Consider the following 24,192-nt stretch of genomic DNA (forward strand, 5'->3'; position numbering starts at 1 on the left):
AGACTTGCGTACTTCAGAAATTTAACGTACTTGTTAAGTTGCATAGTTTCAGTTTTGTTTTTTCATTTTTATTAAAAATGCAAGCATGAAAAAAAATGCAAGCATGAGTGACATTTTATCTGTGGCGATGACTTCTTTATAACCATATAAACTGGGTACAATACAAATGGATGTCCTGTCTCTTTAAAGCCTCCACCCTGAACACAAAGCTACCTCGACAGCAGCTAACCTTCTCATGGACATCCTCTGTCCTAGACGCTTCCTTTGCCCCCAGTCTTTGGGCTCCCCTGCTTCCTTTCCTCCCTCGACCTCTGTCTACATGCTGGTCTATATTGGCCTTTTCTCTTCTTCTATCTATAGGTGTCCCTACATCATCACCCTTAGAACAGTCCTTTTAAGAGTGTTGGAACCTACAAGACGTAAGAGAAGCTGTGACCCCTGTGAATTGAGTCATTCTCTCATAGGGTAGGTGGTCATCAGTGGTGGGGTTTTTGCCTTCCCTGTGCTTCTGAAATAAATGTAACTGGAAACTGATCTTCATAGTTACTGATTCACAGTGAATCCATGCGCATTCTGAAATGCATTTGAGCAACTGTTAAAATTGTTGTATGTATTTGAGGCATTATTTGAAGGTTCTCTTTACTTGCTGAGCTTAGCATTGCAAGTTAAGCGCATTAAAAGAAATGTCAGTGTGCCAGGGCTGCGAGATTTCATTAAGTCTTTGCTGAGAAGGAAGTTTACTTGCACAGCGCACCAAACAGCCCTGTCTGTCTTACCTTAGGCCTTACAAAGCATTGTGTGCGTCACTAAGTCACTTCAGTTTTATGATGTTCATGTTAGATGCTTTAGTATAGGCAGTTCTGTGTGACCAAGGCGTCAGTATAAGGATGACAGTCACCGCAAAGCATGTCTCCTGTCACACTGTAGTGTCATTTTGTAGGAAGATCCTAGAGTCTGAAACAAAAAAAGGAAAGTTTTAAATTTTCTGTTTTTCTCTGAAGAAGTCAGATAATTAATGTTTGTAAAATGAACTGACAGTATCCAGATTTTAAAAAGGACAGCCAAATAAATTGTGTGCAGAGTAACAGGCCCTCACTGCACTGCCTGAGCTTCCCTCAGCCATCAGATAGCCTTCTTTGTACATCAAGTTGTTTATTCACAGTGACTGCATACTTGGGTTCTGAAAGCTGTTCTTTTGGAAGACAGGAAGAAAAGAGAAGAGAGAAAAATTTAGAGGGTATTGTGATATCCACTTATAATCCTAGCACTTGGGAGTCTGAGGCAGGGGAGTTGCAGTGAGTTCAAGGCCAGTCTTGGATATGTAGCAAGACTTCATCTCACAAATACTTTGTTTTTCAAATAGATTAGTGAAGTACATTAGTCCCCCTCCCTAAGATCCCTGTACTGCCTGAGTCTGTGAGTGGATGGAGGCCAGAGGTCAACAGCAGGTGTCCTCCTCTTTGCTCTGCATTTCATTTTTTAAAGGATTTATTTGTTTTTGTTTGTGGATGTTTTGTCTGTACATTGTGTGTATGCAGTGCCTATAAAGACCAGAAAAGAGTGTCCTCTGGAGCTGTAATTCAGAAGATTGTTATCTGAAAGTGGTGCTGGGAACCCGCGTCCTCTGCAGGATCAGGAAGTGCTGTTAGCTGCTGAGTCTCTCTAGTCCCTTCGCTTTATTTTTGGAAATTAGGTGCCTGCTGCAGTGCTTGCCTGTAAGCTGGGCATTGAACTTAGGTCCTCATAGTGGCGTGGCAAGTACTAACAATTGAGCCATTTCCCTGGGCTGATTGGAGGAAAAGTAGAACAGGTCAAAATTCCCTAAAGTCTAGGCAGCTGTAAGTACAGGTCAGGACTGAAGAAGAGAGTGCTGAATCCTAATACAATTCTAGCTTTCTTTTCTTTTTTCTTTCTTTCTTTCTTTTTTTTTAAGATTTCTTTATTTATTATGTATACAGCATTCTGCCTGCATGTATGCCTGCACACCAGAACTCATTATAGATGGTTGTGAGCTACCATGTTTTTGCTGGGAATTGAACTCAGGACCTCTGGAAGAGCAGCCAGTGCTCTTAACCTCTGAGTCATCTCTCCAGCTCCCAATTCTAATTTTCTAATCCCTTAAGTGAATTTTTTTAATGTCAATTTTTAAATACTGTTTTTAAGGTAGTTATAGCACATAGGAAGTTGCAAAAAAGTACAAATATTAGATTTATGGGAAGTTGCAAAACCTATACAGAGAAATCCCCCATACCTTGTACCTGGTTTTCCTGCGATTACACCTTGGTGGTAGTACTGTATCAAAATCAGAAAGTAGTGTCTAGACATGCATGTCTGTGTAGTTCTGTGATGTTATTGTGCATGCATGTCCATGTAGTTCTGTGATGGTTATTCTGCATGCATGTCTGTGTAGTTCTGTGATGTTTATTGTGCATGTATGTCCTTGTAGTTCTGTAATGCTTTATTGTACGTGCAAGTCCATGTAGTTCTGTGGTGTTTATTGTGCATGCATGTCCATGTAGTTCTGTAATGCTTTATTGTGCATGATGTCCATGTAGTTCTGTAATGCTTTATTGTGCATGCATGTCCGTGTAGTTCTGTATTGTGCATGCATGTCCATGTAATTCTGTATTGTGCATGCATGTCTGTGTAGTTCTGTAATGTTTTATTGTGCATGCATGTCCGTGTAATTCTGTAATGTTTTATTGTGCATGCAGACCTATACTACTTAGATACCCGAAACAACTGTCCATGTTTCAACTTTCCTTCCTGCTGTCCCTTTCAGCCATACCTGTCCCCTACTGCCGGCATCCTGCCTTCCTCAACTGCTCCTCTCTGGAATCTCTTGACTCTTCCTAAGGACGCAGGATTACTCTTTACTATTAATCGGGGTTTCCAATTACATTTTTCCTATGGCGGTTGCTCAATTTGAAGATCTTAAACCTTCTGTTTTTCTTTATTGGTGTTGACAAATGAACCCAGGGCCTCACTCAGGCTGAGCCGCCAAGCTAAGTCCCCAGCTACCCTCTTTGTCTTTACTCTGACCCTCCTTCCTTTCTGTCTTAAAAAAAAATTATTGTGGGTGTGCGCGCACACGTGTGTGCATGCTCATGGGTGTACACACACTTAGGTGTGTGCATGCGCATGGGTGTACACACACTTAGGTGTGTGCATGCCACAAGCATTTGTGGAAACTAAAAGACAGCTTGCGGGCTTTTCACTATGTGAGGTTGAACTCAGGTCCAGCAGCAAGCAGTTTTACCTACTGAACACCTCCCTCCCCACTTTACCTACTAAGGATACCCCGACCCTCACTTTTGAAGTTGTTGCTTTCGGTTACCTAATGGCATTCTCTTGAGATAATTTGTATTTGAGATTTTGTTGTAGTTTTTTTAATCTCTTTGTCTCCAGGGTCCTCTTTTTGGATGCCTTACTTTGCTCCCACCCCTCCACACACACATTATGTAACTGAGCCATAGGAAGGTTAATTGTTATCTTTAACTTCTTGGCCATTTTCTTAAATTGCTATTTTCTTAAGTCTCTTAAGATTCCTGTTATTTAGATGTTAACACATGGATTCTTAGTTAATGCCAAATTAATATTTTTTTGAGTTTTGCCAAGTGGGTGTTGTATTAGTCAGTGTTCTCTCGAAGAACAGATAGAATGAATCAGTCTATTGATCCATCTCTATCTAGAAAGGGTATTTATTAGCGTGGCTTACAGGCTATGGTCCAGCTAGCCCAACAATGGCTATCAATGGAAAGTCCAAGAATCCAGTAATTGTTCTGTCCATGAAGCTGGACGTCTCAGCTGGTCCTTCAGTATATGCAGAGATCCCCAAAAAAAACAGGCTTTAATGCCAGTGAAGGAATGGACTTGCCATTGAGAGTGAGGGTAAGCAGGCAAAGAGCATAGTTTCCCTCTTTTATGTTCTTTATATAGGTTGCCAGCAGAAGGTGTGGCCCAGATTAAAGTGGGTCTTCCCACCTAAAGATCTGGATTAACGGTGGGTCTTTCCATGTCAAATGATTTAATTGAGAAAAATTTTTCACAAGTCTGCCTAGTTGCTTAGGTTTTAGTTAATCACAGATGTAGTGACGTTAACACAAGAATAGCCATCACAAGTCCACCATTGTCAGCTTGACACAAATTACATCTCCTTATATCATGCTTAATTTCCAAATAAAATAACAACCAGGTAGTAATTACACCTAATATGATATAGCTATCCCACATACAAATGCAGATACATTATAAATTTTAAAATAGGTGGTAATGTCCTTTGATGAACATTCTTTTAGTATCTCAGAAACTAAATATAATAGCCACTGATACTCTCCTAATTGATGTTATACTATATGATAAATCAAGGAAAATACACAAATATCTGCACAAACACAAAATATGACACCATAATAACTTTTCTCATCTAAGAGTACTGATGACATCTTTCTTTCTCAGATTTATTTTGTTGTCTATCCAAAGGGTTCTTTTCCTTTTTTCATGTGGGTCTTTTCTTTGATGCCTTTTTGCTGTATTATAGAAACCCTCTGATTGACTTGAAATCTGTGGACAGAAACTCTCCTTTAAAAGGTGGCATACATTAGCCATGTGTATGTGCTTCGTTAATATTCAGTAAGGTATGGAGGTAGTAATCCTAATTTTGAAGCAGTGAGGAAGAAGTGATACTTTTAAGCTACCTCTACTAGTTGTAAAGTGATAAAAAAATATGTGATTTCTTTTGTATGACTTTGCAGCCAGAATTTATAATTATAAATGACTCACTTATTTTATTTTTTATTTTATTTGGATGGATGTTTTGCCTGAATCCACATCTGTATACAACTTGAGTGCTTGGTGCCCACACAGGCCAGAAGAGGGCAGTGGATCCCCTCGAACTGGATTTACAGATGGTTATGAGCAACCATATGTGTGCTGGTTATCAAACCTACGTCCTCTTTAAGACCAGCAGGTGTTCTTAACTGTTGGGCCATCTCTCCAGCCCAGACTGCCTCATTTCAATTAGAGGGCACTAGTGTAAAAATTTTTTTTTTTTTAAAAAAAGAAAGTTTAATATAAGATCTTGAGCCATTTGAATTCTATTCTTAAATCATTGGTGTTCTCATGGTCTTTTTATTAGAGGTATCTTCAAATATCTGAAGTCAACAACTGTCAGGTCAAAGAATGATATGTATAAAAAGCTAAATTGTGGGTTTGGGAGTTGGCTCAAAAGACCTTACGTTGAATCCTCTGCACCCCTGTAAAATATCAGACCAATAGCAGATGTCTGTGAAGCTCAGCACTTACTGGGTTATGGGAAAAGGGACAGGTGGGACTGGGGCTGGGGATGGATGGCTGAGGCCAAACCAGGCTGGCTAAAATGGGAGCTCCAGGTTCACTGAGAGACTCTTTCAAAAAGTGAGAAGGAGAATGACTGAAAAAGACATCCAATGTTAGCAAACCCATAAACATGTGAACACACATACACCACACCATACATGGATAAAAAGAAAGAAAAAGCTGATTGTGGAGCTCTGAATGACTGAATGGGTTTGATATACTATTTATTATGTGTTATGGGATATTCAACTTTAGTTATCTCTCAGAGAGCATTCCTTCATATTCTGCCTATGAAATTTAAGTTTGCCTATAATCTTTTTATGTTCGAGACAGGGTTTCTCTGTAGTTTTTGGTGCCTGTCCTGGAACTAGCTCTTGTAGACCAGGCTGGCCTCAAACTCAGAGACGCCTGCCTCTCCCTCCCAAGTTCTGGGATTAAAGGCGTGCACTACTACCGCCCGGCTGCCTATAATCTTTAGATAGTAGTTTTATGCATATAATCTAATAAAATTTGTTTTTAGTTTTTACAGAATAATTAGTATTGTTAAACATTCTTATTGGCTCTTCCAGAAAAGAACACATGCAGACTTTAATGTTTAAGTTCCCTAATAATGATTAAAAAAAAAACTGAGCTATTTCTTACAGTTAATTTATACTTAATTTTTATTTTAATCTTCTAGGAGCTTTCAAGTTGTGGATGGAATAAAAAAGAAAAATATAGTTCTGCACCGAATGCAGTTGCTTTCACAAGAAGATTTAATCATGTGAGTTGTGCTTATGGGTGAAGAGAGGCGTGGCTGTGCCTGATCGCCATACCCTGTGGGAGCCAGAAAGTAGCATCTAGTGTCTCCTCATATTGAACTTCATCACCACCACCCCATTTTTAAGACACCCTCTCACTGATCTTGAAGCATATGGATTGACTGTACTGGCTGACCAACAAACCAGCTAAGTCCTCCTGTCTCTGCAGACCCTGGCACCCCTTCTCCAGCTCTGCCTACCAAGCTTTTTACAGAAATGCTTGAGGTGCAAACTCAGGTCTTCATGTTTGTGCAGCTGAGCACTTTACCCGCTGAGTCATCTTCTTGGCCCTTCCCTTGTTTGATTTGAGGCAGGGTCTTGTGTTGTTTAGTCTAATTCTGCTTGCTGTATAGCTGAAGATGACTTTGAATTCCTCATCCTCCTGCTTCTGCCTCTTGAGTGCTAGGATTATAGACATGTGCCACCATGCCTAGGTTCGTTTTTTATTTTTAATACTTGTTTGTTTGTTTGTTTACTTATTTATTTTGTCGAGACAGAGTTTCTCTGTGTAGTCCTGGCTGTCCTAGAACTCACTCTGTAGACTGGACTGGCCTCGAATTCAGAAATCCTCCTGCCTCTGACTCCTGGGTTCTGGGATCAAAGTTGTACACCAACCACACCCAGCTCTCAGTTTTTATTTTTCTAACTTCATGATTTTCATAGATTTGTCAGAAATAATTGTATTTATATAAAAAAATTGTATGGTTTACTTTTCATCTTTGAAAATGTGCCATGGCATATTGTAGAAGTTCTGCGGCCTTTTTCATTACATTCATGTGGTGTGGGCAGATCCAATTCATTTAATCACTGATTTTCAGTGCTTCCTAAACTAAATCCATCTGTGCTCTCGATGACAGGATGTTTTCTGAATGTTTGCCTCTGCGAAGAGATTGCTGTGAGTACTGGTCTCTGGCTGCACGTGTGCAGGATGCTCCAGATAGTGACTTCTAACTGCCCCTACCTTCAGTTCTTGTGTTTTATCACCCAAATTTGAATCCTTACCACTAGGTCTTTCTGGTTTTTAAATTTTGGTGTTTTGTTTTTCAAGACAGAGATTTCTTTTTGTAGCCCTGGCTGTCCTGGAACTCACTCTGTAGACCAGACTGGTCTCAGACTCAAAGAAAGCACTTTAATCCAAGAGTCCACCCCATTTGAGGTCGTTCGAAGGTGGATTCTCATTTCATCATTTTTATTCACAGTTTGGAATCCCTGGTATGATGCTTTGAATGAGGATGGCACTCTTAGGTCCATATGTTTGAATGCTTGGTCTCCTGTAAACAGATCTGTTCAGGAAGAATTAGAAAATGTGGCCTTGTAATAGGGAGTGTGTCAATGGGGGTAGGTTTTGAGATTTCAGAAGTACACACCAGGCCCACTGTGTGTTTCTGCCTGCTGCCCAAGCACCATGCCTGCCTGCTTTCTGCCTTAATAATGGACTAACCCTCTAAAACTGTAAGCAAGCCCCAATGCTTCAAAGTCTTGGTCATGGTGTTTGCTTCACAGCAGTAAAACAGTGACTGAGACACTTGGGGCTGGTGGGTTTACCTAGATACCCATCTTAAAGGAAGCACAGAAGGTCCTGAGGTCATCATCATCATCATTAGTAGTTGTAAAAATAATGAGTGACTTGGTGTTCCATCTTCTTCAGAGAGTAACCAAGTAGTTTTCTGTTTCTGTCTTGCCCACTTCTCCCCCCGGTTGTCACACTAACCCATTTTTACCCAGTAGGTGGTGTTCCAGCTCTCTCATTGAGATCCCAGGAACTCACTGATACTTGAGGTTCTCAGGACTGGTTTTTCCTTTGACTCTTTTGTAATATATCTACATGTCCTTTCTCCTGGACTCTTGGTTCTAGCGTTCTAGAAACACAGACCTGTAGTCTAGTCGCTTGCCTTATCCTGTGTATCAAACCACAGTCTTAAGAATAGTAATAGCTGAATATTCCTAGTCTGAAAGTCCAAGCCTGAAATGCTGAAAATTGCACCGGTGTGACACCATGACTTGTTCCTGACTTCATGTGATAGGTCACAGTAAGATATAGGTGCATTCCACAACTGTTGAATAAAATTGCCTTTTAGCTCGGTGTATAAGATGCATATGAAACCTAAGCAAATTTAGTGTTTAGATTTGGGTCTCATTTCCAAGACATCTTGTGTTTATACAAATACTCAAAAAACCTAAACAATTATTTTGAGTAAGGTATGTTCAACCTGTACTTACAGGCAGCCAGCACCGTGACTGAAAACCGTAGATTTGCAGGCGCTCTCTCTGTCCCCATTGTCTCTGTGCTGTCTGAGCGTGTTGGCGTTGTGGGGTGCTCTGTTTGTGTTTTAGTTCTGTGAACAAGTATGTAGAGCTTACTCACACTAATGTTGATGCCTGTCGTCATTTTTATTGTCCAAAACTTGCTCTCAGGTAGCTCATTGGATAGTACTGCCTCGGTTCAGACATGAAAGCAAATTTGCTTGTGTTCTTTATCGGTAAAAACTGACTTTATTGGATAAAAGATCCTTGATTCTATTTTCTTTGATTTTTTTTCCTATTTAGAGTGTTCGTGGCTATTGGAGAGTTGGATGATAATCTTTTTCTTTAAAAATAATTTTCTCTTTTTGTTTAGATAACCATAGGTGGTTTATTTTTTCAGTCTAATTGTGTCAAACTATTTTTTAGCCCTGGTTATTCTGTCAGTATCTTCAAAAATGATCAGCTTTAACTGGGACTAATTTTAGTCTTTTTAGCATGGTGTCTCTGTGAGCTTGGATGTCTCAGGATTTAGCTCAGGCTCTCCAGGAAGAATATTCCAGCAGTCAAGGCAGATACTGTGTGATCTATTCAGACTTCACTCTGGAAGTCGGAACCAGCTTTGCCAATAATCTTTTCATGAAAGCTACCTAGATTCATCAAGGGGTGTGATGGACATTACAACTTTTGATGAAAATGACAATTTGGATTTTAAAAATCATATTTGTCTTAAACTGTGTCTAATATGAAATTTAATTAAGTTGCTGATTATGGAGGTTAGATTTGAATTAATTACTTATATTTGCTCTTATTTTCAATATCAGTGTTACAAGTTTCTATTTAAATATGTTTAAATTTAAATATTTAGATATTATAATGACTCTAAAACATTAATTTTATGTTAACATAAATTCACAAAATGCATGTAATTACACACACATGTTTACACCTGTTTACAGGTGGAAATTCCAAGAAAAGTCCATAAAGTATTTCTCCTTTTTTCAAGTGAAGAAATAACAGGGTGTGAAATCATGACCCTTTCACTAGACTTCCGCCATGTCTTCTTTTGAGATTAAAGTCTGAACCAGCTCTAAATACCTAGGTTCTATTTTTGCAGTACATGAATTGAAATTGTGTGTGTGTGTGTGTGTGTGTGTGTGTGTGTGTGTGTGTTTATTTGTGTTTGAGTGCATGCATGCTGTCATGCATACCTAAAGGTCAGAGGACAATCCAGAGTTGATTCTCCATTTCCACCATGAATTCTGGGGATCAGACTCAGGATGCCATCCTTACAGTGGAAGCTTTTTTTTTACCTGCTGAGCCATCTTGCCAACCTCTGATAATTTTTTTTTAATTAATGCTTCATTGAAATAGAAGGTACCACAAAACTTTTTAAATGAGGTCTTTATTAGATATTTCATGGTGTTTTCTTTTAGTCATAAGAAAACAGTAGTCAAGAGGAGGAAGAAGTGTGTTTTAAAAGTAACTATAGGAAATACACCAAGTAGCATTTAATGTTAATTTTAATTGTGATAAATCTTGCCCTTTGTTTATTTTTTAGTTTTTTATTTTTATTTTTTTCAGGTAAGCTTTTGGGTTGTTAGAGAAATTCTCCACGCTCAGACATTGAAAATAAGAGCAGAAGTTCTGAGCCACTATATTAAAACTGCTAAGGTAAGCATGGCGTGTCTTTTGGTCACCCATTTGGAAGTTTTAAGTGACTGTTTATTGATTCTAGAAAATGAGGGGGGTTGAGTACACTGAATGCCTCTTTTCTCTGCCTTTTCCTTTATTCATGGTCACTCTCATTGTTATAGACAGGTTAGTGTATGGTAAATTACAGTACTTGTGAAATAGTAGACTATGTTGAAGGTGATGAAGAAAGCCATGTAAGATTAAGTTGGAGAATACATAGTGATTTTCTATTAGTTTTTTTGTTTTGCTTGTTTGTTTTTATTTATTTTTAATCATGAAATAAGCTGCCCACCTATGCAGAAAATAAGACTTTGCAGGCTAGAGAGATGGCTCTGTGGGTAAGAGCACTTGCTCTTCTTCCAGAGGACCCAGGTTCACTTCTAGCACCTTGGTGACCTGATGCCTCCTCCTGACTTTCATGGGCACCAGGCACTTGAGTGGTACAGTCACATAATAAAATGAAAACACATAAATCCTAAGAAAAGGCTTTATTTTTGAGACAGTTTTGCAGTAGACCATGCTGACCTTGAACTCACCTCCCCTACCTCTTACTCCTAAGTACTAAGATTATAGGTGTGAGCTGCCATGCCCTCCTGGACTTTAGTTTAAATGAATAGTAGATATAATGTTACCAAGTGCTCTGAAAAGTTCCCGAGAGGCAGAGATAATAATACAGTTGGAGAAGCAGCATGGATTTCAAGGGTGGTTGGAGTTCTGGAGAGAGCAGTAGGTTTTCCACAGAAAGAAAGATACTGAGATGAGCCTGTAACAGCTCCAGATTTATGTTAACTTTGCTAAGTGCCATGGTACATCCATGTTCATTCTTCATAATTCACAGAATAAACAGGTTTTATCTCACCTGTGAATTGAAAGATGGTGGAATAAAATAGGGGTGTTCTGCTCATTTTTTAAATTGGGATTCTTCCTGTATTTTTCCTGAACACATGGAAACAATCCTATTCTAACATTCTGTGTCACTAGGTGGCAGGACTAGCCTTCCACATACGTGAGATTTTACAGAAATATTACAGGAATTTTTAAAAAACATTCTGTGTGAAAAGTCAGGTAAGTACTAGTTTTTAACTAAAAAAGTTATAACTTTTCTCATAGTTTCTGAATTTCTATTTTTCTGATGTCTTTGGTAGATTTTTTAAAATTTGTATTTTTTATCCATACAGTTTACATTTTTCTTACCAAGTAATTTAATTTCTGTCCACACTCCAACTTATATTTGACAGCTTTTGATTTTATTACAAGCCCCAATTCCCCATTGTTTCTCTTACTACTGTTAAGTCACAATTCTGATGCTCTGCCTTTTGTATCTAGCTTATTGGTCTTTCCCTTTAATACCTGTTTCAGGCAGTATTCTTTAGAGAAGCACAACCACCAGCATTCTGTATAAACACGTAGAAAGATTCAAATACAAAATATGTGACAAGATATAGGACACTGACTCACATTAGTAATGAAGCTTGCAGTCCGAAAATATTAGGACATGCCCATAAGCCGCAGCAGACTCAGGAAGGAGTCTGAAGGAGTGGAGGTGGAAGTTCAAATTTTTCTTTCCTTTTAGGTCCTCTGCATGTTTTAGCATATATCAAATTTAAGGTGATATTTAGTCCCAAATAAACATTTAATGTACACTCATTTAATGACTGGATTGTATAATCTCCTGTGAAGGTTTATATCCTGTTTCATGTTTACTGTTTTGTTATTTGCTTCCTTTGGATTGTGCATTAAATGTCCACCATAGGGCTTATCTGATTGCTTGGGACAACTGTAAATGACTTATTTTTAGATCCCACTTTTAAGGTAGAAGTATGACAAAATTCTGAGAAATTAGCAGCAAATGCAAAGTGGATTTCTTGGGAAATTAATGGACCTTCCTGTTTGGTGTGTGCATACTGTATGAGTAGCACCCCAGAATGGATTAGAAACAAAGGATTTAGGCTCTTGGACATGAGAAGATAGGGTTTGGAAGGGAGCACTGAAGACAGTGAGTTTGAACTCTTGCCCTGGGATAGCAGGAACACTGGGCAGGAAACCAACCTACGGAGACCCTTTTTTGACTTTACCACAAACAACCAGTAAGACTGCAAAGGATGCAGCTGCATCCAGAGCCAGGGCATGGCCCTTGTGGACATGCCAGTCAACCTTGACACCAACCCGTAACCTCAGCTTTGAAAGTATATTGCCCATTTAGAGCTGGATTTAGAGGTTGGGTTGAAAATGCCAAGGTAGAACATGGACAATATATTGTGGGCAAAAAATAATTTTCTGTATTCTCTAGCAGACAGTTTTCAACAATGACATTAATAAATACTGGTATTCTACCAACTGCCTAAATTGAGTCAATCTGTATTTTCCTACATTTATTTTCTTTTAAAAAAATACTTCTCCCCCTTTTTCTTAAATCTTCAGAAACTGTATGAGCTTAATAACCTTCATGCACTTATGGCTGTGGTTTCCGGCTTACAGAGTGCACCGATTTTCAGGTTAACTAAGACATGGGCGGTGAGTAACCCTCTGTAGTTTAATGAATCATTAGACTTCTGTGCAAAGTAAAGATTTTATTAGGTTCTTTTGTCAGTCTTAGTAGGATGAATATTATGGTAATAGAGTCTTAAATGTCCTGCACTTTGTTATTCGAAACCTACATTTAAGACTCCGTAAGCATTGCACTGAGCTTATGAGGTAATTTGTGGGTAGACTGAGGCCGATGCTTGGGTTTTGCACTTGAATCGTTTTGAATACCTCTTAAGGGTATCTGATGACATCCCGTGTCATACTCTCCTGATAATTTGCATTTAGTAGTGTACATTTTTACACTTTTGGTAAGTTTGAAGAGCTGAATCGCAACCTTTAAAAATGTTCATTAATTTCAGCTTCTATTATTTTTAGCCATAAACCTTAAGAGCTGTAGAAAAGTCTCGTGGGAAACATGGCATTATGTGATACTGCTCATGTTCTGTTGTAACAGTCATCATATTGGGCCCTGTTACTTTAACAAGATTAGGATGTGAATTTTGGCATTTGCCAGTGTTTATACCTTTATCTCTGAGTAGCGTGATACCATGCTCAGTCTTTCTAGGTTGTCTTACTTCTTTCCCTTTTCTTTTTCTACGCTAAGGCCTCTCACAAGCACTGTGTCACTGAGCTACTTCCCCAGACTACTTTTTATTGTTTTTACTTTTTGAGTCAATGTCTTGTCACTCAGGATGGCCTTGGGGTCTTCCTGCCTTACCTATCAAGTAGCTGGAGATATAAGCCTGTCATACAGGCCTCTGTTCAGGGGTAGGAGTGTGTATGTCTGTATCTGTGGGTATCTATTACTACATTTAGCAAAAGATTATAAAAAATGCTAAAGTATTATTGTGTGTGTGCACATGCTCCTTTGCTTACGTTCATGTGTTAATGCATGTGTATTCAGAAACAGGACAGCTTCAGTGCCGTTCCTCAGAAGCTATCTGCCTTCTTTTTTTGAGGCAGAAACTTTCATTGGCCTGGAGCTCACCAGTTAGGCTGTGCAGGCTGCCTGATGCTCCAGGGATTCCTTTGTCTCCACCCCCACCCCCAGGACTGGGATTTGTTCTCAACAAGCACTTTACTAAAGGGGTTTCCTCCCTCGGCCCTCACTTTGTTCATAGTGAATCAAGAAAATGCTGCCCTTGCTTTTCCTGGTGTATATATGAGGGATAGGTTTAGATGAAAATTGTAGCGCTTCTATATTGGAAAATTATTAGTGTGGAAGAACTTGTAATATTTATTTTTATGTTATAAATACCACATGAAGGATTTTCCTATTTTAAAAATGCATTTTAATTATGATGGTCTCACTCTTTAAAGTCTTAATTTTATGGAGGGGGCTGGAAATGACCATAAGTACACAGTTAAGAGTTCTGTCTTTAAAATTCCAGGGAAAGGCATTATACTTTGATTATGTTGTGATTTAGAAGTGAGATATACTTCCTTCAAATTGTTATCTTACTTGAAAATATTTTTGTTTACCCTACCTAGTTCTGTGAAAACAAGGGTTTTTTTTTTTTGGTAACAGTTTACTAGTCTATAATAAACTTAATAAACTTAAAAAATTTCATTTCAGTGATTGATAAAGATCCCATCCTTACACATGTGATAGTCTACTGGAGAAAGATAATATGTAATAAATAAATTATATAGTAACAAACATGAGAAGAAAAATGTGAAAAGGAAAATACGGCAGTATTATTTTTTAGCAATATGAGAAGTGGGTGTTTTATAGACACATAGAGGGTGTATCTGGATACAAATGCCAGGGAATTGGTGAATTGGGTGGTGGGAGTCTATAAAGTCTCCTCTGGCTGCCTTGATTTCTTTAGAAACAAAGTTTTTAGTTGAGAATTTTGAAAGAAAGCTTTGAAACTTTGAAGAAGGAAGGACAGACATGTTATCCAGGAGATTGTCTAAGGAGGCATGAAAGGTCCCTGGGCTTTATAAAGAATATTTTTGGTCATGAATTTTAAGTAAAAGCAACCAACAATTCCATGCTTGCTAGGCTCCGGCTCAGTGTAAGTGTGGTATGCTGGCAAGAGCTGCAGTTAACCAGGTGAGGTTTCTGGTCACATTTGTACTAGAGAGCTCTAGAGCAGTACGAGAGGGAGTTGTCTTTTCAGAGTTCAGGAAACTAAGCCAGCAAATGATAAGTGAGAAATGAGAAATGGTGAAAAGGAAGTAAAACGTGGCAGGGGCCATAGAGCCCAGTGAAGTGCGTGCTGCACAGTTGACGACGACAGAGCAGTGGCTGGAAATGGCGGAGGTGCAGTAACTGGAAGAGAAGTCAAGAAAAGAGGCTGGTGAATGTTACCACGCACATAGAATGTAAGCAGTGAGACTCATGGTACAGGAAGCGGTGGTTTGTGCGGCCTTTTTTCCAGCTTCTAAAATCTTAAAGACATGAGGAGGTTACTTGTAGGCTGTAAATGACAGTTACATAAAGTGTGATTTCTGACATAGTAACACTGTTACTCGGTGTTCTTCTGTCTAACGTAGTAGCCATGGGTGCTATATTCCCAGCCGCTCGCTTCCTCTGGCCAAGGCCTGTGTCTCACAGGTTCCACAACCTCCCCAAGTAGTACCACTTGCTGGAGACCAGGTGTTCAAACAAATTAGCCCATGACGGGGACATTTCAGACTTTAACCTATAACATGTTTTAGATTTTCAATGTCTCCTAAAGAAGCATGTAGTAGAGGTCTTTTAGGAAGTAGCGGGACCTTCTAGTGACTGGGAGTTACGTCACTGTGTGTAGTCTCTCATGTACTACTCATCTCTAGGCTACCATGGTGAGGGAGTGGACAAGAAAAGGAATTCTCCTTACCAGTGGTGGGGATGAAAATGGTGCAGCCATAATAGAAAATAGAATAGAAATTCAAATTTTCAGAAAATCTAAAATAGAGTCATAAGATGACCCAGCAGTTTATCTAAGTCTATTTCCAAAGGAGCTGACATGCAAAGGTTAAAGATCTGTCTGTTTTTTCCATGTTATAAATTGTTCATCATCATCATCATCATCATGCAGTATAGGCTGCATTTGCATCAACATAGATGAACTTGAAGACTCTAAGCCAAAGACAGAAATACTGACTCTGACATGTACATTCAAAGTTGAATTTGTAGAAGTAGAGAGTAGAGTGAGCATTTTTCAAAGTAAGGGTAACTGGAAAAGGTTTGTATTTCAGTGGGTAGACACAAAGTTTAATTTTACAGAATAAATTTGAGATATAAGGTACAAGCATAGTAACTGTAGGTAATAATTTTATGTACTTAGAACTTGCTAAGAAAATCCATCCAAAATGTTCTATTAGCTTTGGACCATATAATACATATATATGTATGTATGTACGTGTGTGTGTGTGTATGCATTATAGATACCTTAAATACATGACATCTTAGCATTTATGCACCAGTACCACTGGGGTAAAGATCAGCTATAAAATTTATAAGAAAATGCTAGGTTTAAGAAGGCAGAATATACCTTAGGAGAAAGTGGGGTTTGAAGACATTAGCCTTTGCCTGTTGTATAGTACGGCAGCATAACAACAGATATATGTGTATATGTGTGACTATATCAAACTGAATAAAACCCAGAAATAGATCTTTGCTTTGGATCCCTGACATAGGACAAGGAAAATATTTTAAATTGGTGTGTTAGTTAGGGTTTCTGTTATTTAATAAAACACCATGACCGTAAGTAACTTGGGGAGGAAAGGGTTTGTTTCATCTTAGAGCTCTCAGATCACACTCCATTACTGGGGGAAGGCAGGGCAGAAAGCCAAAGCAGGAACCTGGGGGCAGGCACTGGTGCGAGGCCGTGAAGAAATGCTGCTGCTGATTTACTCGGCTTGTTTTCCTAACAACTGAGGACTGCCTGCCGCATCCCACCGCACCCACTGAGAGCTAGGTCTACCCACATCAGTCATTAATCAAGAAAATGTACCACAGACCAGAAAAGACTAGTGGGTTAGATGTCAGACTGTTCCATTATCAGACCAGTCTTTGAGACCCCGAGAAACAGAAGCATACATCTGTGTAAATAAGACGGAGAGCACTGGTACAGTCTCCACTTGCTAACCCTGTGACTGAAGCTCCTTCTCTGTCATCTGTAATAAAACACACAAACTTTCTTGTTAACCTTATAGCAGAATTAGATGGCAGTTGTGTAAGTGAAATGTTTGCATACTATACAAAGAGCCAGTATTTTAACATGTAATAAACTCAAGCCTTAACTGTGTTGTGACAAAATTGTAACTTCAGAGGTTTTAAACCATAGTCTTTGGAATGCTAACAGACCAAAACAAACCTCCGGGAGCTTTCAGTTAGCACTGTAAGTACTAAATCGCTGTCTTTGGCCATCCCTGGTTATTTGTAGTAATCTCCACAGCATGTACTGCAAACTATCTCTGGATCTGTCAAGAAAAGTTGTTAATCACTTACAGTTGAGTATTTCTTGGTGGTTATGAAGAAATGGTTTTTAAGGAAGCAGTCAAATTTTTGGGTATTTGAAATGAATGTATTCACGTAGTTATTTTAAGTTAGAAAAAATAAAAAATTACTTACATAAAGTAGTAAGATAAAGTGTTATGGTTTACCTCTTAGTAGGAATAGGTTCATTTATGTGCATATAAAGGTGATTTTATAAATACTCTGTCATTAATGCACGTGCCTGATTTTGTTTTATTTATATCTTACCAAAATAAAATTAAGAAAAGTATAACTTTGAAATTAAGATCCAGATTTGTGCTAAATACAGCTTCCATTCAGTTCTTTGCAAAAATAAGATGAAACTTGTAAATAACTTAGGCTTTTCTGTTTGTTTTTTAGTTATTAAGTCGAAAAGACAAAACTACCTTTGAAAAATTAGAATATGTAATGAGTAAAGAAGACAACTACAAAAGGCTCAGAGACTACATAAGCAGCTTAAAGATGACGCCCTGCATCCCTTACCTAGGTGAGTTACGTCCCTGTGCGCTCCTCATCCTGGACTTGCTCTTCCTGAGTCATTTTTATGATTTAAGTGCATGTGTAAGATTTCTAAGCTGAAAAATATCGGGTAAAGGAATGTTTACCTTATTACCTGAAATGCTTTTCATCTTTAATTAGCCCTTTGTTCTCGGGTTTTCCATAGAGTGTAACATTAACTTAGAAATGGGCCATGGTAAATGATGTGTTTTAGCTGTTTAGCAATGCTTTTTTTTGTTTGTTTGTTTTCCAGACAGGGTTTCTCTGTAGCTTTGGAGCCTGTCTTAGAACTAGCTCTTGTAGACCAGGCTGGCCTCGAACTCAGAGATCCACCTGCCTCTTGAGTGCTGGGATTAAAGGTGTGCCACCACCACCCAGCAGTAATGCTTTTAATGACTGAAAAAAAAAAAAAAACTTGTAGTGATTTTTAATATTCTAATTGAAGACAGTGACCCAAGCTCTTATGTAATGAACAGTTGGTGTGAATTCTAGAGTGGTTTCATTTAATTATCAGTATTGCTGTTTGCCTATAATTTAATTGTTTAAGTGTGGAAGTTAAGGCTAGTGCATGACAGTTTTGTATTTTATCATTTGGTTAAGTACTTAGATCTTTATATAAAATATCTTACAGTATTAGTTAGTTCCTGCGACGCGCATCCTGACCAGCAGGAATGAACGCCACTAAAAACGAGAATTCCTTCCCTGGTCACGTCTTTATTCGGAGCCCTTTGATTGAGGAAAATTGGGGGAAGGGAAGATAGAGCAGGGACGAGAGAAAGCTTAGAGAGAGGAAGTTGGGCCCAGAGGCAGCTGCTTTTAAACGGTGGAGAGGCTTGAACACTATCCTGATTGGTTAATGCCATTCTGCTGGTCTGAGCATGTGCAAGCAAGGGTGCAGGCAAGGGTGCTCAGCCCCACGTGTCTAAGCCAGGTATACCTCCAAACTGCAGGACCACCTGTGCCTCCAGGTGGCTCCCAACAAGTTCCAAAAGCTGTTTAATAACTTTATAGATGTTTTTCAACAAAATATGAATAATGTTTTGTTGACTGTCGAGTTTTTAAAGGCCCTGAATAAGCCATCCTTCTAAATTTATATGTAAATTAAAGATACAAGAAGTGCTGTAGGTGATACATATCTGAGGTCATCAAAGCGAGTTGGTTTGACTCTGTAGAAATTGATCGTGGATCAGCATTTGTTTCTCATCTTCCTGCCCATCTGCTCCCTACCATTTAAGTGGCTGTCTTAGTAGACTTAAAGAGAGCAGTTTCTAAGAATCATTACACGTGTGCTGTTTGTTTCAGATATTTCAGTGTCACCTTTGAAGTTATTGTATTATTAGTGACTAAAAGGCAAACTCAAAGGCTGGTTCGTACACCTCCTCTGTTGTGGAGTGCATCAGTCTTAGTTCACAGAGAAAACTAGGGCTCCTGCGGTGAGACACATTCACACCCTGTTGAAGGCGTAGTAACCTAAAGTGTGGTGTAGGTAATGTCGGTCTGTCTGTCTTCCTTCCCTCCTTCCTTTCTCTCTCTCTCTCTCTCTCTCTCTCTCTCTCTCTCTCTCTCTCTCTCTAGATTGTAGCTTAGCTGTGCTCATATTTAGAAATGTAATTTGGGGAACTATTGTCCTTGTGTTCTCTAAAAACACAAATAAGCCTTTTGTTGTATAGGCTCATTGACCAAGAATTGGTGATTCTTGATTCTAAAAGGGCTTTTCAGTGCTTAGCTTTCAATCAATTTATTTCAGTCTTTTATGCTTAGATTTTAATCTATTTCCTTTTGAGTCAAGTGATGTCCTTACTCCACCTACTTCAAAATTGAGAACCAAGCATGTAGAGATGGAAATCTGACTTTCAGTACTCCAAGAGCTCAGTTATAATATAACCACAGTCTAATGGCTCTATCTAGGCGCTCCAATCATAGCTGCTAAACTCTCTAACTCAAAATTTCCCAATTCTATGACTACCTTCTCACTTAATTGCTTTTTTATATTAAATGCCATAATTTGTTATCTTCTTAAGAAAGTTAATTTTTTAATTAAGAATGAGAAAATGAGAAATGAATTCTAATGCTACGATCTCTAGTTCAGGGATCTTTGTTGTACATTGTTTCATAGAGGAAACTTGGTGCAGAAGTTTAAGCTGTGTGTGTACATATGCATTTGTGTGTGCACAGAGCCGTGTATGTTTATGAGCCTCTGTGTAGGTACAGAGAAGAAGGGAAGTGTTGAGAAGAATCTGCAAAGGTTTTCTGTTGGTTACTGCCCGTTCTCTCCTAGCCTTGGAGCCTGAAGCAGACAAGGCAAAACTCTTGTGCAAGATGTTAACTTGTAGAAAATACCAGAACCATCATCTTTACTGTACATTCTAGTTGGTCTCCAATGACCCAGGCTCCCTTTCTTTTTATGTTCTTGTGTCTTGGAGTCTTACTTTTCACTGTCACCATTTACTTAGGAAAAAGAGCCCTGTTGTCACTTCCGTTGCTTAGCACACTGTCATCTCCCCCTTCACCTACTTGGCAGTGTCCCCTGCTTATGTCCCATGAATGTCCCATGCTTGTGTCCCATGCAGTGTCCCATGCAGTGTCTCGTGCTTATGTCCTATGCAGTGTTCCATGCAATGTCTCGTGCTTATGTCCTATGCAGTGTCTCATGCAATGTCCCATTCTTTTGTGTACTTCTCAGACATCATCTTAGTTTTTTTGTGATTAAGGTGCTAGTTACTCTGTTCTTGGCAATTGACTCTCTTGGCTCACTCCCTAAACTTCTGGGTTTTGTTTCATTGGCTGCTCTTTCTTTTAAATATGTAGTCATAAATATGTCTGCCCACTTTTTTTTGCACTATACTCTGAATATAGTGGAGTGATCTTACTCAGGTTTGACATACAGTATTTAATAACCTCAGTTCTGGGCTGGGCCTGTATGTCTGTCTACTTAATTTTTATAAACTGAAATATCAAATCAATTGACTTGAGATATTTATTGACTTCTAGTTGAACATGTGCTTACATGATCTCTTTCCCCTTCCTACAGATCTGATCCCTATCTCATCTTCTATTTTAGTTCATCGCTAATCTTATCTGTATCCCCTTATATACCTTGGAACGTTATAAAAGTCAGCACTTGAGTAGATATTTTGTTTTGTTGAGACTGTCTCTGGCTGTCCTGGAACCCACAGAGATCTCTCTCTGCCTCTACTTGATATTAAAGGTGTACACCATTATACCTGGCTAGAAGATAAGTGTTTATTCAACTGATTGCACTGTCCCTTTCTGGCTTTCCCCATTTTTAGCAGTGTTGTTTACTTCTATTTGAATATAATAGTGTACATGTATATAATATTCACATGATTCAGCTTTACAGCCTGCAGTTTTCTTTCAGTGTCTCAGCTGACACCAGCCTTACTTAGCCTTGTGCTTGGTGCTAGATGCATAATAAGGAATAAGATGAACTTTGTTCCTCCCTTGTGGATTTAATAGGGCTTGAATACAAACCTGTGGCTCGTGGCATTTTATCTCCTCCCCCTCCTCTGTTTATCATGTAATGTAGGAAAATGAGATGCATGTGTCTAACAATTAAAAGTGAAAAGGAACTTGGATATTGTGATACATGCATGTAATCTCAGCAGTTGGGAGGTGGAGACAGGAGGATCATGAGTTTGAAGCTAGTTTGGGTTATAGATTAAAGTCTGCCTATAAAAAAAATAAGGAATTGGGTATTGGCAAAGAGTTTAAGATGATTCTGTTGAGACCATATATTTCAACAGCTACGTTGTTTTGGTTTTTTTGGTTTTTAATGTGTTGGTAGTCCTCATATGGTTCATACTTACTCTGTTCTGGGAAGAACATCTATTCTAGAATGAAAAGATATGGACCATTTGGATAAATACTTGGTAGACTTGACAAATTAAATTAGCCACATAATTAATTATGACTTGGTTTAGTTTCCAGCTTTAACATTGTCCTTTTCCTGAACTGAAAGTTTTGTTTAGCAGCAACCCTTTTGAGTAAACTTAATCTGTTAAAGCATGTGTGCTTTTCTTTTTAAGTTTATTTGTGTGTGTACACTTGGGCTTGAGTTTATATGCATATGTGTATGTAATGGTGTCATATCCCTTGGGGCTAGAGTTACAGACATTTTTGGATGCCCAACTTGTCATATAGATGCTGACGTTCAAATTTCCATCCTCAGAATTGCATAGCAAACACTTGCTCCGCCTTAACCACTGAGCCACCTCTCCAACCTTTATTCTGGATTTCCCTTAAGAAAATATAATATGACCCTCAGATGACTTATTGACTACTTAGTTAGCATTATAAACAAATGGGTCATTTTTTTCATTTCTGATACTTATTATTGAAATATGTTGAAGAAGGAAGATTTGTTGCTAATTTACATCCTATCCTGTTTTTTTTCATATTTTATTTTCATTTAAGATTAATTAGGTCTTGAGTTTTTAGAATTTAACTTTCCTTGATTTTAGAATCCTTTTCTGTTCATGTGAAACTAGAAGAGTTTCTAAAACCACGAGCTCTTATAAGACATTGTGCATTTAATGACAAGACACTGTACATTTGATGACAAGACACTGCATTTGATGACAAGACACTGCATTTGATGACAAGACACTGCATTTGATGACAAGATACTGCATTTGATGACAGGACACTGAGCATTTGATGGACAACTCAGCTGAAGATGTTTCAAAACTAACACTTTTCATACTATTTCCTTTCTCCCTTTTGTCTGTAGATGTTCTCAGAGAAAGGATGTTATCAGCCGAAGGATCTGTAGTGCATAGAAAATGGGTAACCTTTCATAACTGAGAGGTTCTAAACTGATAGTGTTTTCAGTGCTGAAAGTAATCGTCAAGGGCTGTCTGTGGCCCAGCAGACATAGTCCTGTCACACGGTCCTGACAGCCAGCTCACTCTCCAGAACCCATGTCAATCATGTATGACACACATGTCCGCACACACACTAGTAATGCATTTTTAACCTACAAACCATTAAAAATTTGTAATCAAAACCAACCATTCATTGTAAAGATTTTTCTAAATGGCTGTTAGAGATTTATATATTAGTGCGATCCTTCCGTATTGCCAAAAGTATCAGTAATTCAATGTAGATTGAATTTCAGGAAGTAGAAAATGCTTTCTTGACACTCTAACCCATTTTCTCTTGAAATGGTCCCTTTTGTTGGTTTACATTTAAGGCAAAAAGTGGTCAGCTTGGACAATATAGTCAGAAGCTCTTAAAACAAGGATGCACTTTGTCTAGAGAGGAATAGTTTGGCAAATGTCAAGGAAAATTTTGTTTTATGTGAGTTATTGCTTTAAATTTGAAAACCATTAGCAGCATTCATTTCTCCTCATCACTGGAGAGCAGTCTTGAGGGGCTTGAATTTGGCATGTAAGTTTCACTTCGTTGCAGAAGGAAGAAGAGAACATTGCTTAAAAATAATTTAATGAAACATGGTAAGTACTTCTTCATGTGTATTTTCTGAACCCCATTTCTACTTAATTCATGTAATGGGAAATGCAGTAGCAAAACCAAATAAGAGTGTGTTCTGAGAGAGGCTTGCTGTGAGCAGAGAGGAAGTGAGTCGTGACTCTGGTAGGGAATGCAGAGCAGAGACAGTTTTGTCAACTCTCCAGGCCTTTTGCAGACATGAAGTACACTGTCTTGATGCATGGAGACACAGTGTCCTCAGTCTTAAAGAGACAACTCTTTCCATGCTCTCCTTTAAATTTCAATTGAAATGACTTCTTTTCACGTGAAGATTTTTTTTTAAGAGAAAAGAATGCTCTTATGACCTTTTGCAGTGTAGTGTTCCATTTCCTTCCAGTCTGTGCTCTCCAAAACACCACCTTTTTATTTCCGTAATACATTCTCTTTCAACCCAAATGTGTAAGCCCTTGTCTTTGGGTTTCTTTGGTGTTGTTTGGCTGGTTGGTTTTTTTATGGTGCCTCACCTGTACTTGCTTGACCACTGACCACCTTGGCAGCTCTGTTATTTTGATTACATATTGTAGTCTAAGCAGCAGTAGGAATGCATGCAGGCATTTTCTTTTGGATTCTGAGAGTGAACTCTGATGAGATGGCACCCTGTAACATGAGGGCTGGCTTGTTTGTTGGGGTTTCTGTCCTGCCCGGTTCCCACAACTGTTTAGCCCCAAAGAAAATCACACAGAGGTCTCCATAAGTTATAAGCTGATTGGCCCATTAACTCAGGCTAGTTATTAGCTCTTGTAGCTTATATTAACCCATTATTCTGATCTATGTAAGCCACATGGCTCAGTACCCTTCTCATCTGGCAGGTCACATGTTGCTTCTTCGGTGGTCTGGGCTGGATTGGGAGGAATCAACTTCCTCCTTCCCAGAATTCTCCTGTTCTCATTGCATCACCTCTGCTTCCTGTCTGGTTTTCCCGCCTATACTTCCTGCTTGGCCAATCAGTGTTTATTTAAAACATGATTGACAGAATACAGACAATTCTCCCACACCAGCACCCAGCTGTGGATGTTTCCTTAGCTAATACTGCAGTCTCCTCTTCCAGTTCTTTGTATCCTCTTTGCCCTCACTCTTTTGAAATGTGTTGAAGGAAGGGCTCTTGTTGGTTCCCAG

The 24,192-nt window shown here is 38.7% G+C and overlaps 1 protein-coding gene across 5 annotated transcripts in view; it reads left to right on the forward strand.

Moving 5' to 3' along the window:
* The window catches only part of Ralgps2 (Ral GEF with PH domain and SH3 binding motif 2), a 138,744-nt gene that overhangs the window by 58,371 nt on the left and 56,181 nt on the right, over positions 1 to 24,192 (forward strand). For all 5 annotated transcript variants that reach the window (XM_087906380.1, XM_087906382.1, XM_087906381.1 and 2 more), the window contains 4 exons: positions 6,017 to 6,100; positions 9,963 to 10,052; positions 12,495 to 12,587; positions 17,431 to 17,557. In XM_087906380.1, coding sequence (XP_087762506.1) covers positions 6,017 to 6,100; positions 9,963 to 10,052; positions 12,495 to 12,587; positions 17,431 to 17,557 — 394 coding nt within the window. The remainder of the gene's footprint in view (positions 1 to 6,016; positions 6,101 to 9,962; positions 10,053 to 12,494; positions 12,588 to 17,430; positions 17,558 to 24,192) is intronic.

This window comes from Myodes glareolus, chromosome 5 (genome assembly GCF_982192425.1).
Source record: "Myodes glareolus chromosome 5, mMyoGla1.1, whole genome shotgun sequence".
Lineage (NCBI taxonomy): Eukaryota > Metazoa > Chordata > Mammalia > Rodentia > Cricetidae > Myodes > Myodes glareolus.